The following is a 17,516-nucleotide window of genomic DNA, read 5'->3' as shown; positions in this document are numbered from 1 at the left end:
GAGTGAGTTTGGAGTCTTATTGTTCTGCTCACTTGCTGCATTTGGCTATAAATTGCTATTTTTTTAAGAGCCCTGAAAAACAGATTATACCATAAAGCGTTATTAACAACCAAAATGGGGTGACTGTGATTTAATTTACAGGTCATAACAAGTAGTAACCTGTACAGAGTTTTTTATCATGTTTTGAATTTTTATTTTAAAGGCTTTCTAAGAGAAAGATGTTTTTCTTGTTGAACAACTAAGACAGTAAAACCCTTCTGTTTTGCTGAATAATGACATTGCTGAAGACACCACAGGGGCTACACCCAGTGTTGTCCCTGGTGACCCCCAGGGGAAATGCCCGAAGTGAGTGAAGGTGAAGTAGGAGGCTCCTGGACCTGAATGTTTTGATTACTCCCAAATCCTGCTTTAGGTGCCTGCATCTCTTCTTTAATTCCATAAGCACACATTCATTTCAGCAATTATATAGCTCAATGCACACTTACTCTGATTTTTAATTTTTTACTGAATGACTTCTTTCTTATCTACTAGATAACAACTATTTACTCTAAACTTGTATTTAGATGCATCTTGTTGGTAAGTAGAGTTAATTAACCTTAGAGAAAAACAACGTGCAAACAAGTTTATTAGTTATCTTAGATATTCTGTACACTTAAGAAGAAAGTGCATTGGTAAAACATTTTGCATTTAAAATAATCTATTAAGCAAGGGAAACATTAACGGTAGTTAATGAAATTGATGGATCAGTTAATGAAATTGATCGATCAATTCATGAAATTGATAGATTCATTCTGGTCACTAAGGACCATACACTGTGTTTGATATAATTTGGCATCAAAACTGTCAACCTGCTTGGACACTTTTGAATACCTCAACAGGCATTTATCTGTAACTTTATATGCCTAACACCCTCTGCAAAGCTGTCCTAATGATTCCCTTTGGGTTTTTAGAATTAGTGGATCTCATCCTCTGCAACATGGATTTTATTTACTGCAAGAGAAGAACAGCAACCTGATATTCTTGATCTCTTTTTCAGACTTAAACAGATTATTCCGAGTAAGGAAAATTTTCTCTCAGAACCTACTAACAAAACTAGAAATCAAAGTTGTCTGTAAGCTGGTGCTGGATTTAGTGACCCAGCTGATCCCTTATCTCTTGTGTTCCTAATGTGACTGAGGCAGTTAACCCTAGAAACTAAGAACTTGCATTTTTGACAACAGGAATGACAATCTTTGCACTATTGTTAAAAATGGAAGAAATGTATATGTATATGTGCCTCAGTTTGTAACAACGTGACACAAGTTGAATCAATCATGAAACAGGCTTATTTGGCAGTCAACATTACAGCAGTTCTTCACCTGATTCCATATATAATTAAAACAAAGCAGCCCTTAATTGAAAAACTTAAGAAGGATTATTTGTTGCATCATTTTAATATATTTAAATTACTTACTAGATTATAAGAAGGTGTATGTGGCAAAGAGAGAATGAGTCAAGCCATATTCCAACCTGAGATTAATGCCTGAAAAGATTATCAGTCTGAAGCCTTCTGACTTAATCAGTTTATTCCATTATTTTATACTCTGACAAATCTAGCTGTTTGACGTGTATGCATTCAGTATACAACCAAAAAGCATACCAAATATTGTTTAAAATTATAGCAGGTAGGCATGGTAATGCATTCTAAAACCAAAAATTGTTTCTCTATCTGTATGTTGCCTATTGACAGATGAGAGCCAAAATAATTCTTTCTGACAGCTATTTCAGCTGAAGTTGGGTAAATTGTTTAGCTTCAGAAAAAGCATTTAGAATAGTCTAATTAGCAACTGAATTTCTGCAGTGATTTAAAGTCAACTGGTGTCTGGTGTGCAGACTGGATGCAGACAGGTTGGTTCTGGCATGCACTGCAGCCGTGAAAACCAGGAGCCAGCATTTGCATTTCAGCAGATTACTCTGGATTCACAGAATCGTAACTAAAAAGTCGTTAGCACAGTGTTTGTTTTCAAAACTGAACTTGGGGCTAGTCCAGGTCTCATTGAAATGATTTAGGATTTTTGTCACAGGTTTTGGGCAAGTGTCCCATTTTGAGCTCTGAATGTAAGAACTGTTTGACAATTTGGTTACTGAGACCCTTAAACCTTCCAGCTCAGAGCCAATATTTAGGCATTGCTATCAGCAGAATCATTTCCACAAAGTTTAATTTCTTGTTCTATAACTGCCTGCTAATTACTTCATTATTTTTAGTGAGCTGCCCTGACTCTGGCCTGGCTCTTTCAGGACATGGGGTGTTAGACTAGCAATACTCTGTATTATATTCCTAACTGAATGTTTTCCTCTTTAGGGTTAGTCATGAAAGAGTATTTATTTTTTAAAGTCATACCACATGTTCCAAATCCTTTGTTTGCACAGCTGTAAGAGAAGATAACTTAATGGCAACAATACTCTTTCAAACAAGAAAGAATTGTCTTCCAAGACAGCCATTTCACTTCCTTTGTGATTCAACAGTGTCTATAGCTTTATATTGGATACGCTTGGGTGTCTGAAATTAAAATCAATGTTTTTTTAATTGTGTAGCATAGATTAGGTTTTGGGTTGACGATACCTGAAGATCTGCTCTGTGTGAGTGCACAAAGAATGTAATTATTGACAGCTTGGAAAGTCATTTTGGCATTACTAATTGTCATCAGTTTTCTCACGTGCTGTAAGACTGCAGGCAACCATAAGAAGAAAGCAAGACTTTCACATGGAAGGCAGCTGTATAGATCTCTTATTAAATATAAATAATAGGTTATAAAGTATAGTTTGATATACAAATAATTCAATTTCACTTCAAATATATAACTTTTCAGGAAGTGAAGAATATGGGGTTTAGTAGCATGTATTCTTCAATCAAGGTCTACAGGAATGAAATAAAATGAATTTAAACGTGTTCCAATCAAATAACTGAACTTAAAAGAATGAATGCTACTAAATGCAAGCCAATAGTATTTTGATGGAATGAGGTGAAATCATTGATAATTTGTGATCGTAATGGCTGCCCTCATATGTGAGTGGAGAAAAGACTGTATCCCAGAGAAGAGCTAGTCTGGAAAAGTCACTTCAACCCAGACAGACCTTTAACCATCAAAAAAATTCCAATAATATCTCCACCTAGCAAGGAGCAAGGTAAAAAGATCAGACCTACAATTTGGAAGGGTAACCTAAGACGTTATTTTCTTAACTCTTTGCATTTATTCATTTACTCTCTGAAGTGAAAGATATTAGGTTAATATGTCATCCTAGCTAAGAAGGATTTGATGGGGTTTTCTTGTTTAAAATTGTTTAGGTGATTAAATGAAACTATCGTACATGTGGCTTGATATATAAGGATCAAGACCATCAAGAATACTTTTAAAACTGATTTTTTTAAACGAAAGAAGTAGCTCAACGAACTTAATGGCTTGATTAATTTTGTTTTGGAGCTATGGATCTCATTGCCTCTTTCTTTCTTTGATTCATATATTTTAAAAAGAAAATACATATTCTTGCCTTTTCAACTCCTAAATAGTTTCTTAGCTCTGAGAATACTCCTATGACATGAACTGATCATACCAAATAAATTACATTAAAGAAATACTCTGCACCAGCAAAACAGATCATGGCTGTTGAAAAACAGTGCATCATTCCAACAGTTTCTGTTTCCAGAAAAATACAACTTGTGCAATGGTTTTACTTCACTTCAGATTTCAGCAAGAATTACATAGGGCTTGAATAGTTTACATATAACTGAAAATTTTTTTTTTTTCTATGGTCAGCCCTTAAGACAGGTTGTAATCTGCTCTGATAGGCTTTTTTTAGTAATACTATTAGATTAATTTATTTTTTTATATACACCTATACAATTTATATATATTAATCTATAAATTTTATACACGTATATAAAATTAATGTATTAATGTATGTGTATAGTCTGATATAAATTAACAGGAAGGAAAGCAGTAGTTTTGTCTAGTCTAAATAGCATATATTCAAAGTTTTCTTTGTTCATAGCCCCAGAGCTTGTAGTCATGTTTATAACAGTATCTTCGCTTTCTAGGTAAGCATTAAGATTTGGAAAAGCAAAATGTTTGCTCAGTGGGGAAACTCCTTTGTATTGTCCGTTCTCTGCCTTTTTGATCTTCTGGGCCATTTAAAACAACACGGCATAAATTTGCCCCCTCTTCCCCCTTTCTCTCCCTAAAAGCCAGGACAGAATCATATATTTCAGTACTATTTTTATTTTTTTCGGACCAAGAGATAGGAGGCTGGGTGTTCTTAAGGAAGTTGCCATCTACATAAAGTCCCTTTCAGGACAGTGGCTGTACTGCATTCCCCAGCTGGTATTCAGGGATGACTCTGGATCTTTAGGCTGATTCACCTGCTAGCAATGCTCTCCCCTCCTTAGTATTTCCACAGTTTTGATACAGTGATTGCCATTTCTTCATATAGTACCTTGTCCTGGATATGTCGATATATGTCCTTTTTGAGAAGATGGATCTCTCTGAAACATTAGTTTTATTCCAGACAGCAGTAGTTTGTTCTTTTTTGTGAAATAAGGTTAAAGTAATTTGACTTGATTGGATGGTGGGCTTCAGAGTGGTTTTTATTCATTCCAGGACTCAGTTCATATCCAGTATTTTACCTCACGCCTTCTTGAGGCATCTGAGACAGTACCTGCGAGGTGGGGCTTTCTGTTTGGTTGCCTCTTGGGTGCTGTGCCTGATGGTATCACAAACCCCATCTTCTGCTAGCACAACTGCAGCCTGCCAAGATGGGGAGATAATACCGCAGTGTTGGTCTGTTTTCTGAGGAGGTATATGTGATGCAGGATCAGCTCTACTTAGAAAGCAGTATCTGGACAAAGCCCACTGTCTTTGGACCTTCTTGTTTATCCCAGAAGATGGGAACAGTCTGACTCAATACAGTTCTCTGAGCCTCATGGTGGCAGACCTGAGACAATCTTTTTATTTGATTTTCATTAATAATGTTTTCCATTCTAATGTGGTGACAGGGCTGTCAACAAAACATTTCAGGGAATGTGTCAATTCAGATAAGAATTGCATGTAATAATTCCTAATATTTTCCAGTCAGTGAAATATTTTGTTATTATATTAATTTTCTTCACAATCTCTTTGAGGTCTAAAAGACCTAACTGTGTCTAATTGTGTACTTATGTTTTGACATTTCTATATGCAGTGAATGTTGTTGTCTAAGGCATAGCTACATGAGGGCAGTGCCGTGAGCTAAGCCAGAGTGTGGGTTTGAAGCACGCCATCTATTCAGTGTTCTCCTTTGGTAAGTGCCTGCTACCAGTTCTTCCCATGCTTTCCACCTGCATTTGCTGTGGGACAGCATTGTGCGTGCAGCCAGGTAAAGCAGATAAGTTGATGTGGCCCAGCACCGCGGGCTAGCTTTGCAACTCATTTTCTCTAACCATACTGTAAACTTCCCTGCTTGTGGAGGAAGCATTCTATGCAGGAGGCAAATCCCACCGAGGGGCTGAGCAGATGTTTTTGAGCACATCAGTTTTGTACTTAGGAAAGCACAATGTTCTATTAATTTGTTTTACCCCCTGTAAGAACAGGATTTGGGACTTACGCTTTTTAAAATTTCTGTGACAGACAGTCGGTACTCTTACAAAATACTCTTGAGAGAGGTGGGAGGTGATATGATATCTGTAGCAAAGAAGCAATGCTTGGGGATTCCAGACATCGCTTTCTGGCTTTACGTTCATGATTACTCATGAAATACCATGTTCAGTGCTAGGGCTGAGATCTTGTCTTTTGCAATGTCTCACAGGTTTGTTGGGGGAAGTGAAGTACCAGGTACTACGAGGATGATATTGTAAAACCTTGTTGACTTCTCAGAATAATTCTGTGCCTATTAATTCAGCTTATGTAGGTGATTTACAAGCTTAGAGAGCTGCTCCCCTTTTTCACCTTTGATTGTTTCCGTTAGAGAGGAAATTAATGATAGCCAAGAATTTCTTTGGCACAAAAATTTTGGCAACTTCAGGTATGTTTAGCAATGTCCTTGCTTACAGAGCCAAGCCCAGTGGTCATTTCAAATGTCAGCTTATCCAATATCCTTGTGGTTTTCTCGTCATTAGTATTTTTTTTGGACAGCACTTTTCTTTTCACTTCTGGATACTGCTTTTTTTCTATTCTCAGGCCTCTTAATTTATAGACTCAAAAAAACTATTTTACCCCTGCCACCTGTGCTTGGGGCAGCTTCTGTTATCTCCCTATTCAAACTCGAAGGACAGGTTTAAATCTTCTTTGTGCTTATTCCAAAGGGAGAGCAGCTTCTGTGCCTATCTGTGTGCCATAGCCTCTCACCTCTGCCATAGCAAGAGGCAGAGATTGCTAGCAGTAATGTTCCTGAAAGCCTTTAAAATTGTATTATTCAATGGGAAGATCAGTGAACTTACAAAACCATTTACTGTCAATTTCAATTAACTAATGAAAAGACTGGACATTTTACGTTGGCTCTCAAGGAATTTTAGGATCTTTATTCAATCCAGTCAGAAATGCTGGCCAGCCTGTGAGAAAGCAAAGGTATAGAGAAAGCTTATTAAAAAAAAAAAAAAAAAAAATCACTGGTAGAATAACAGCAGGATTCATCTTCCATGGCCTGGCCCAAAGTGTTGGATGTATACAGGTTATAAAGAAGCAGCGTGGGATTAACATAGACTTCTTAGTACCTGTGTATAGGCATGTGTGAGGTAAGATGTGAAATTTTGACAGCACAATTCAGTGTCCTGGATTGCAGAACAATCTCTGGGCAGCTGGAAGTACCACTGATATGTTGGCAGCTCAAATACCGCTAAGATGTTCTTGTAGGGTAACACGCACAGTTACTTAAATTTTTTACAACAGCACCTTTTTTAAGGACTAGATCAAAGACCAACTGGTATCACTGAGCAGGAGCTCAAAATCTATGATTACAATTCAAAGAAATTAGATAAAATGTTCTGACAAAAGCATATGTTGCCAGGATTGCTTGAAGAGAGAACTTGGTGTATCAGTCAATTAAAATCAGAGTATGCCAGCACAAATCCAGTAGATTTCTTTGTTCTCTTACACCTTCTTTGCTTTACTTGGCTGGGTGGTAGAACATAAGCATCTACACTTCATGTGCTCTGATCCAAACATTAACAAGAGTGATAGTGCTTCTGAAGAAGAAATAGGTAAGCAGAACTATTATTTCAATATAAAATCTCAGCACAGTGGTATTTTTTGGACGTAACTATGAGAACACTATGACCAGACTTACGCTCAGAGGAAACCAGGTCTGGGAAGGACCTCAAAAGCTCATCTAGGCCATCCTCCTAAGGTTTATGCCAGATTCAACTTGGCTTAGATTGTTCCAGGGTATTTAATTAATCTGTAGTGAAGAATCTCTGATGTTGAAGACCTCACATGACCTCATCTGCCTTCCCAGGCAGTGTCTTCTTCTGTTCTTGCTGTTAGAAAGTTTTTCCTAATGTCCAGCCCCAAACTTCTGCGCTGCAATTTTCTTTCTTGGCCTCTATACTTAAAACCGACCTTACAATGCTGGAGGGGAGGCAGGAGAAATAAATTAAGTGATTTTGGGGGTAGGAAAAGCACTTTATGTGGGTGCAGCTTTTTCTGGCAAAGCCAAGTTTTTGCAGGCATTTTTGTCTTTCTGAGAGACTAGAATGGTCTCTTCCAGCTAAAAACTGCATAAATTGGCACAGCTGTCCTTGCAAACCACTGCCAGAACAAAGCTTATCTAAGTACACATTCAGGTAGTGTCAAGGCTTTGTATTTTTAGCTTCACACGAACACTAATCTGTATTTAATTTGCGAGACTTTCTAGGCTAATGTCCCATAAGAAGAGAAAGTGGCAGGTCCCTTTTGCATGTCTCCTTTTGTTGGACCAATGGCCCAGGGGCTGTACCGAGTGGTATTTCAAGTAAAAATGTGTTAAAATGCTAAATATTGGTAAAATGATAGTGTGCATGATGCTCACCATATCATGGAGAAAATATGCTGGCCTGAGACACTGAGGCAGAAGCAAATTGTACTCACATATAAATTTCACCAGAGGATATTCCTGGCCAGCGCCAGATCCATCAGGATTTGGGAGAACTGGAGTTATCCTTCCTGCTGTGAATGCCACATTTCCGTCTTCTCTTCAGTTCTGGCTGAAGGCATTTCTAGACAGCACTGATGAGGGGGTCATGTAGTTGCACATCGTGAGGACTTAGCAAAAAGGCCATTTTAACTTATGTTTCTCGTTACTGCAGTTCAGTGGCTGGCAGAAGCCTTCGTGTCTGTGTCCACATCTGCTTGTTTCATGTAGTGGCACACAGAGTTTCAGAGAAGATGTTTGTATTTCAAAGCAAGATGCTTATATTTCTCCTTCACTCTGCCCATTATATGTGGGCAGAAACATTCCCTTTTCTGTGGGTTTTCAGAAGCACATTGTATCTGGGTATCTTTGTGTCCAGACAAAGAATAAAGAATGCTCTAAGGAATGTAGGGTGATGCCCACTACACTGACATCAAGAATATGTATTTGCCCTTGTCACAATAGTCTGAGCTGAACCCATTAAAATATAATGATGCACATACACAGCAATCTTGCAGTAGCTGCTGCAATATGCTCATGTTTTCTGAGTCCTCATATTATGGTCTCCCCATTTGAAATTTGTGTGCTGCACTAGTCCACATTTTACTGCTCTTTTTTTTAAACGCTGGGAAACCTTTCTAAAGATGTTAATGTTTTTGAGAGCCCACGGACTTTGATTATTCAACTGGGCCAACCTTTGGGTTATGACTCAAATGTTTCTGAAGCAATGTTGATGGAAAAAATAATGGACTTGCTTCTGTCTCCTCCCTAGAGCATACACTATCACCCCAGTAGAGAACTGGAAACTGACAGCTAAACATCTGGAATGAAGTCCCTACCAAACTCTATGAAAAAGTATTTAAACCAGAGAATTCAGCTGCCTAGTGGCCATGAGAGAATTCTGTTGATTTGTAAAGAGCAGGCTTCTTGTGCTCTGTTTCTAACTGTTTTGACACATCTTCAGCAGTGAAAAAAAGCCTCTTAAAAATTCTTGAGAATTTGGCAACGTATGAATGAAGTTTATAAGCAAAAAAAAAACCCCAAGCACCAAACCAGGCATATCAGTTCTATTTGTCCCAGCATTGTACCTAATGAGTGTTTAGCTATCCTAAGAGTACTATAGATTAGGTTCTTTTAGAGTTTGGGGGTTTTCTTTTAGTATTATGGTATTTTTTGATAAGTTGAGGCTATCCTTTCCAGACAACACTGGCATTTAGGTACCATTGGTATCCATGACCCTTTCCTCAGTGCAGGACAGACTCGGCTAAGACACCTCACTATTTTAAGGGTCTAAAAACAACACATGGGGTCATCTGCCTGCCATGCATAGGCAGAAAACAGTTAGAGGAATTCTTCTTAAGACCCAAAAATATTTGTTAAGAAAGTAAAACCAATACCTTGCAGTGATTGTAGAGCTTCTGTAACCTATTTCCAGCAGCTTTATTAGGATGAGTTTGTGTGTGTGATCTGGTGGCTTGATCTGGTGGCCAGTTTTCCCAGTGTGCTTGATAATGTTATCATGGAGTAGCATACTTCACAGGATCATTTTTATTTTATGCTGTATTTTCAGGAAACCAATTCAGTTTGCAGGTTCTTGGGTTTTAACAGGTATTGGGGAAATTGGTGAGGAGTAACTGGGGCGTCAATACACATTGAACTTGCAGGTGTGTTAATAGGTTATGTGAAAATCGTTGCTGTTGTAGAGTGAGTTACAGCATTACTGCCTGTATCACACCCACTCCAGGATTTCTGAAGAATTCCCTGGTACTGTTGTTTGTTGTTGCCTGACAAGTACAGGCAGCATGAGCTAGGGATACTTGTGCAGCTGGAGCAAGTTCCGGTACCCTTATTCATTGAAAGATAAATGTAACTACTGCTAGAGTGTGAAAAGTTTCTGAAACACCAAATAACAAACTCATACTAGCAAAGGGATGATTTGCATCACTGTTGCTTGGTCAGAATGCTCTCCTAGCATTAGCTTGTCATCCTGGTGAAATGTATGTTTTGCTCTCTTGCCACCTGCCGATTATAACTGAATTATGAGACACAAACACTCTGTTTCTGAAACACTGAATAAGTGCAATAAAGTGGCTTCTCCACAAACCATTAATAAAATTTTTAAAAAAGCCACCTACCACACAAAATGCTAAAATGGTTTAATTTTTTGTGTTTATTTTTAGTCTTGGAACTGAACCAGGTGATTATTCCCACTTACGGAACTGTGCCGGATCAGCAAAACCTTCATAGCCCTGAATGGGTGGGTACTGCTTTACTTTAACTATGACTACCTTTAATTTCTTCTCATATAGGTATGCAACAGTCAGTAGCTGTTCCAGAAGACTAACATTCCTTTGCATTTGCAGCACATGCAGTTCATCTGTGCGACCAAATCTGAGTTGCTGTATCTCTGTTTCCCTAAAGGTACCTGAAGTCGTTGATTCAGATGTGAAAGTGCAGGTCAACACAGGCACCAGTCTCAATTAAAAGTGACCGTATATATTCACTACAAACAGATACACACACATGCACATCCTCTCTATATGTAATTTTGTACATGCATGTATAGGATTTCTGTATCTACAAGGATAAGTAGTTATGAACACACCCTACATATAAACACACGTATCCTATAGATTCATACACACCCAGGTATTAGTTGGCTGACACATGAGTTCAGGATTCATCTTTACAGAAATCTTGAAGACACCAAGAAATTCCTTATGCCAATCAGAGACTGAAGGGGCAAGAAGAAAAAGACCTGGAGGTGTCCATTCCCTTTATCCAAAATTCAAGTTCCCCAGCTCACCTAATGTTTTCTTCAGGCTTCTGGCTGATCTCAAGATGCCCTGCCTCAGATCTCATTTAACTCTAAGGGCTGGCCAGTTGACTCCAACAAGCCCTGCCATGGCACATGCTTTGCCAACCTGATGCCCAACTGGCATGCTGATAAGTCCAATTTTATTTTTTTCCCGTAAGATGGTACAAGTACGGTCTGCAGTTGCACAAGGAGATAGCTATAAGCCTGGACTGAAAACGCTGTAAAATCGTATACTTATCCTAAGGCTAATAGAGCAACTCCATATAAATAAAAAAAAGCCTGTTCTGTATTTAGTTACTCTAATGACAGAGGTTGGTGTCACTGGCTTTGGGTGTGCATAGGATTGTCTCTTCTAGTCAAGCTACCTCTTCAAGTGGATCAGTGTTACAGGAGAACAAGGCGTAAGCAAACAGGTTCAACAGTGTCAAGAATTGCTCGTTGGACCAATTACTTTTGAGCATCTAAGAGCTTCATGATAGTTTTCACATAGAGTTCATGAAAGTACTGTAATGGTGCCACCAAGTGATGAGAACTGGAGGTGGTTCCCAGTCAGCCCTGTCCAAGGCACTGACATTTAAACTATCATCTATTTACAAACAACTGAACCTTCCTCTGTGTATATCACTGTCTACTAGGTCCTACTCCAGGAATGACAACCTGGTACTGCTGCTACTGGTTATCCCTTTAGCTTGCACAGAGGAGGTCTGTTAGGACTATGGAGGTCCAGGTCCTGCTGACTTCTCTGCCTATAAGGAAATATGTTGTTTTCTTTATAGGACTAGGAGAACATACAGTACAATGAAAAATAAGCTAAAAAGTTAAAAGACTCAAATCAAGCATTCAGTTCAGGGGGCTGAATTAAGCCTGCACTGTCTTATATGTAGATATTATGACTGGAGATGTTTAGAACATTTATGGCCACTGAAAGCTATTTTGATTCATATCAAACTGAATCATGAGACAAAGGATTTCCGTGGTGATAAGTGAATTTCAAAAACAGTATAAATGAAGGGATAGATTCAGTCTTCATTGCACCAAGGTGCACCAGAACCTTTGGGAGCTGTTCTAGCACCTTACCTGGCAAAGCGCTTGTTGTAGTTATGGGTCAAGGGGGTTTGTTCTTGCCTTTGCTGTAAGAAACAAATACCCAAAGTACCAGGAAATTAGTTTCCTTCTGGGAGCTGGATACCCTCCCCTGCCCCTGCCCCCTCCCCTGCCCCTGCCCCAACGTTTTGCAGCAGGGTGTTCTTCGTTTGAAGCTGCTTTGGTCCCTGGAAAAATATTTAAACATTTTTTGGAGCTTGAAGTGGAACCAAGAGCTTCCATTTCCCAACTGAGTGCCCTGACTAGGATGTTATAAAAATCCTTCTTAGACTCTCTTTGTGGTTCGATTAAATTTTTTATATGTATTTATATGAAGTGAAATAGCATCCAAACAGCTGGAATGTCGTATACCTTGTGGTTAGAACAGTCTCCTCTGAGCAGTCTTGGTAGAATTTATTTTTATTTCTACAGAAAATCAGATGTCAAAATCAATTTTTATTTTTGGTTACTCATGTTTACCAGCAGTTGTAATTTCTGCTCAGTTTTAGCAGTATCTTTTCTGCACTATTCCTTCCATGTCAGGTCCTCTTTGTTGACCACTGGGCAGTTTCGGTGGGTTGAAGGGGCCAGAAAGATAAAATTGAGATCTTCTGAGCCAGTCTGTGAAAAGGATGAGTGTTAATTGTAGCTAGAAATGGAAACTGAATAGAAAGTCTAACCTTAAACGATCAAATAGAAGGGAAGTACTGTGCCTCTTGTCTAAACTTAGGTCATGCTTTGCAACTGGAAGTATTCTGGAAATTTGATTTGATTTTGCAAGTCATCCTGGAGTAGCCAAAACTGAGTAAGTTATTGACTAATAAAAATGGTCTTGTTCTTCTTATGGTGCTGTCTCTTATTAGAGGATCACATGCTAAGTTTGCCGCAAGATCCCTGCCTCATTTGGCACACAAGTAGGACATTAATCTTCAAAAAGCCCAAATTCTCTGAGGATGTTGTTTATAGTACTTCAGCAAGGTGCAAATGTTGCAGGAAATTGCAGGGAAGGAATGAAAGGCTCTTACCACTAGAGAAACTAAGTTCAGTCCCAGATAATTGGATTTTATCCCTGTTCCTGCTACACATCCAGCTTTTGTTTATTTCCTGAGTGTCAAAGGGGAACATCTGTGGCCCTATTTGCATTTGTTCAAAATAGTTACAGACGGACCTGAAAGTGACTGTGTTGCTCTTTGAAGAGAGAGAATTGCTGAGCTCCCAGGAAAGATGTCACTGTCCTGGTGTCTCAAGCTGGAACTCCAAATTTAGGATACAGTCAACAGGTTTTGGCATTGATCTCCTGGATGCCTTACGTGATAGCCACTAAAATTGGGGTTATAATGTTACTTTCTCTCCTGGGGGATCTTGTAAAATGAAATTTCTCAACATTTGTAGAGAATCTCAACATTGAGATTCTATGGGAAGAGTATGACCGGCGTAGTCAGAAGGAAATCTCTATTTTAAGTGTTCAGGCTATTTAGATGAGATATAACAAAAAAGACATAGAATAAAGAAGATAATAAGAACTATTCCATAACTACTATAAGGAGGGTAGAAGTATGGCATGTGGTTGTGCAATCAAGTCATGTATCACAAACAGTATGTACTAGGAAGACAAAACTGCATAGACAGCAGTAATTCAAGCATTTCCCAGCTCTCAGATGTTTCATTTTGCAGTCTTATCTACTTAATAGGAAGATAGTTTGAATTTGGATGTAACTGTAAGATTTTTTTGAGAGTCAACATCCACAGAGGGGAAGATAACTTCTTAAAATTGTCTATTGCTGCTGCCCTCAAATACAATTTCTGCAGCGAGAAGGCTTCAGGGAAGTCCAAAACAGTGAATTTCCCAACTCCTGCATCCCAAGAAAGACAGGAGGTGCTGAAAAGCAGGTTTTTAGCAGAGTGCTGTCTTCACCTTTCTTTAAAAGTAGGGCCGTTTAGTCTCTCTCTAATCAAGAGTGACTGGAATTCCTTCTGCAGCCAGCAGCGACCTGACGCTCAGACAGGAAGTCAAGTGGGTGTCTGGTCCAAACTTAGCTCAGGGCACAAGGCATCCCGATGTCTGGCCAGTTACCAACTGCTTTCTGCTGACAGAAATGTATGACTGTAATGACGCCCCCTATTTCTCTGCTTTGTCTTTAGTCTCTGTTTATTTCAGTTTGTTACATAGCAAAAATTTCTTCACACATTGAGGAAATGAAAAAAAAACCCTCCCGATTAAGCGCTTGCTAATAATCTAGTTGTTGCTAAAAGCAGAACTAAAACAGTCTTCTCTTGTTATTAGCAAATATGAGTCACAAGGAAAAATGTTAAAGGTACAACAGTTTTATGGCTCTATGGAGACAGAGCAACAGTAGTATGGTATGCAAATAAACATTTACCTTCCAGAAGTATATTATATATATATCTTACATCTTCCAGAATTAAATGCTTGTGTTGGTCAGTATCAGAAAGTTGTCTCTATTGGTCACTCAAAACATACAGTAATAAAAGGTCTTGTTATACAGCTGTGATAATAAGAACTTTACATTTCTGTAATGTTTTCTTCAGATGATCTCAAAATACTTTACAAATAATTATGGTATCCTGGTAATATAATTTGTTTCCTTTCTGTTTACTTGATTTGAAGTTTCCTGGGGACTGTAGAGAGAAACAACTGTGCTCCTAAACAGGCTAAAATTTTCACCTACGTAAAACCCACAACTGAAGTGTAACCTGCAGGTCCCCTGCAAGACTGTCTCCGTGCTCTGGCGGGAGGAATTTTTGCAGGTGCCTGGCAGCAGAGGCGATGTTAAACAGGCTTTGCTCTGCTCTGCACTTTCCCAGTACTGATTTGTTCCCTGGCATGCTGCAGGAAGCTGTTTTGAAGCATGTCTGAAAATTATGTGAGGTCGCAGACAAGTAGTTTGTCCCTCCAGTAATGATTTCATTCGGTGCTATTGACAGTCACACCAAAGGCTCATGTGGCCAAAATAAAGCACTTCTTTCATCCTTCCAGTTAGATAAGACATTCCTGCAGAACCTCTTGATATTTTCAAAAAAATCAGCTTAAAATACTGCACTTGTTCAGGGTGTAGTAAACAATAAATAATTGCAATTCCTGTGCACATTTTTTCTTCATGCTTTCCTCTGTGCTACCCTTCCTACCATTATCCCCACTGAACATTTAACAATTTAATGCCAAGAGAAGGCTGTAAAAGTGATGGTTTCTTTGTAACATCACCATTTTTTCTCCCCTGGCATGGAGCATTGCTGTTGCTGAAGGGAGCTTTCCACTAGCGTGGTCTCCTTTCATCTTCTACTGCAGGCATCACATGCAGCCATGACTACAGGAACGGTCTCAAGAGTAAGACACGGCAACTCCCCTTAGATACCAGCAAGCCTGGTTATACTGCGGAGGAGCACACAGTAGTCTCCCTCATGAGGAGCTCTGAGTCAAGGGGCTGAGGGTTGTTTCCATGATGTGGTTGCTTGAAGCCAAACCAGTTGCCTCAGCCTTTACAGCCCTGCGTGGAGGGGCAAGCTTGTCTTTATGTCCCACTTGTCCCTTCTCCAAGTGCCACTCTGTACCAGAGGCTGGGAGAGCAGATGCTGTCTGACGACTCCTTGTGCTGGATTAGCAGGAAGCTCCTTTTTCCTTTGCTGAGGTGGCCGCGGGGCGCCAGAGTCGGGGAGGATGAAGAGAAGGTGTGTAAGCAAGGGAATGTGCGTAGCAGAGGGCTGCTCAGGGCTGGCCGGGGGCCTTCGGTGTGATTGCATCAGTGCAGCATTTCTCAGCTCCGGCAGGATCCCACCAGTTGTACATACATCCACTGCTAGCGAGGACCCAAGCAGTGGTTCTGTAGAACAAGGCATTTGGTGCTGAGGAGGTAGTGTCTGCATTATACACGTTTCTGGGCTTTTTGTTACCACAGGCTACCTCCAGTCTCATTCCTTGGAGTGAAGAGCCACCGATGCTCACCTGATATGACCCCCCTCTGAACCGAAATGCAGAGGTACACCCACATGAATGTGGCTGTGCTGCCTCTAGGCTAGCCCATGTAGGGGTAACCTAAGTGTTCCAAAAAGCTTTATCCTCGGCCAGGCCCTCCTCTTCTTCGAATTCCTTTTATTAATAAAGCAGCTATTAGTTCCCCGTCTTTCAGTGGTAGGCAAGCCATTGATTGTACAGCACTTGGAGACTTCAGAAGCGCTGTGGAGTATGTGCTAAATATAATTAGTATTTTACAGCCAAATGTATTGTATTTTTTTATTTATTAATGATGTTAATCAATATTAACCTGCTCTCCACTAGAGTATTATTATAACATTAGAGTGCACAACCTATTGCCTCCATCACTACTTAAAATGTGATTATGCTGAGGCTGAGAAAATTAGATAGTGCAGTAAATAGACCCTGTGTTTGTTTCTTCCAAAACAAAGAGGTATCAATGGGCCTGTTCATTATTTTGGGTTATAATTTGCTACTGATACTTAAGAAAAATTACGTACTGGAATTTCAGCCCATTAACTTATGTGTCTATGCACACAAGCTTGTGTGCGTTTGTATGATAATAACATTTGTAATACTGTCAAATAATATTACACATTTTTAAAAAAACTAACATTGTCTCAGAGGAATTATTAACTTCAGAGTACAGCACATATTTTTGGTTTCCAGTCCTGTTTTTCCCCTGGTAATTATGTTGGATAATATATGATTTTTCATTACAAACTATCCAGTAGGGATTACAAGATACACCACACATCTGAGTTAATGTGGCTGTTGGAATCTTAACTATTACATTCCCGTTCGCATTTTACTTCTTGCTTTTAATTGAGTCACATTTAATGTTACATTACAATTTATTTGTGTGGGTCTTAATCTTGATCTCTTAAGTATTCAGGCTTAATGAGTCTATTCTTTATTATTTTATAGATATATAAAGTGTCTATGGATAGGTCAATGCCCTTGTGATTAAAAGCAATAGAGATTACATTTAAGAAGTTAACTTCAGAAGTATGAACTTCTGCCTATCTGGATTCATGCAGTCCAATATTGATTAATCTTTCAGCTATATTCCATTATATATATACATAGTTTGAGATATAGATAGATAGAATGGTATGGTAACATGTATACGCTAACGTGAATGAAATCATCTATGTAAGTAAATTCATGAGTCAGAACACTGATTAACAGGCAGTCTTTGCATCTGGTTACTGACAATCCAGATAAGCCAGTTATCGCTGAGTTACATATTAGTTTTATAAGCTTGACGGAGACTTGCCATCACAAATTATGATCAAAACTTGTTAGATCGCAACTTGATCTGGTGTTTGCTGTCTGCCATTTCTTTCTTTTCTATCCTGACATGTAGGAAAAAGACCTAAAGGCTGTAGTGAAAAAAACTCAAAGCTATTACTACTTTTATGCTTTCATATGCTTAGCTGTGAATTTCACAACTAAACTCTGTCTCTTTAAAGAGAAGTTATTATAATGCATTTTCTAAGATCCAAA

General features: G+C 38.9%; 1 protein-coding gene across 1 annotated transcript in view; it reads left to right on the top strand.

Annotated features, from left to right (window-relative positions):
* The window catches only part of ANO6 (anoctamin 6), a 76,552-nt gene that overhangs the window by 18,487 nt on the left and 40,549 nt on the right, over positions 1–17,516 (top strand). Inside the window, exon 2 of the mRNA XM_086462051.1 lies at positions 10,296–10,372. Coding sequence (XP_086318177.1) covers positions 10,296–10,372 — 77 coding nt within the window. The remainder of the gene's footprint in view (positions 1–10,295; positions 10,373–17,516) is intronic.

This window comes from Leptosomus discolor, chromosome 1, assembly GCF_034619465.1.
Source record: "Leptosomus discolor isolate bLepDis1 chromosome 1, bLepDis1.hap2, whole genome shotgun sequence".
NCBI lineage: Eukaryota > Metazoa > Chordata > Aves > Leptosomiformes > Leptosomidae > Leptosomus > Leptosomus discolor.
This window is presented reverse-complemented; position numbering and strand designations above follow the sequence as displayed.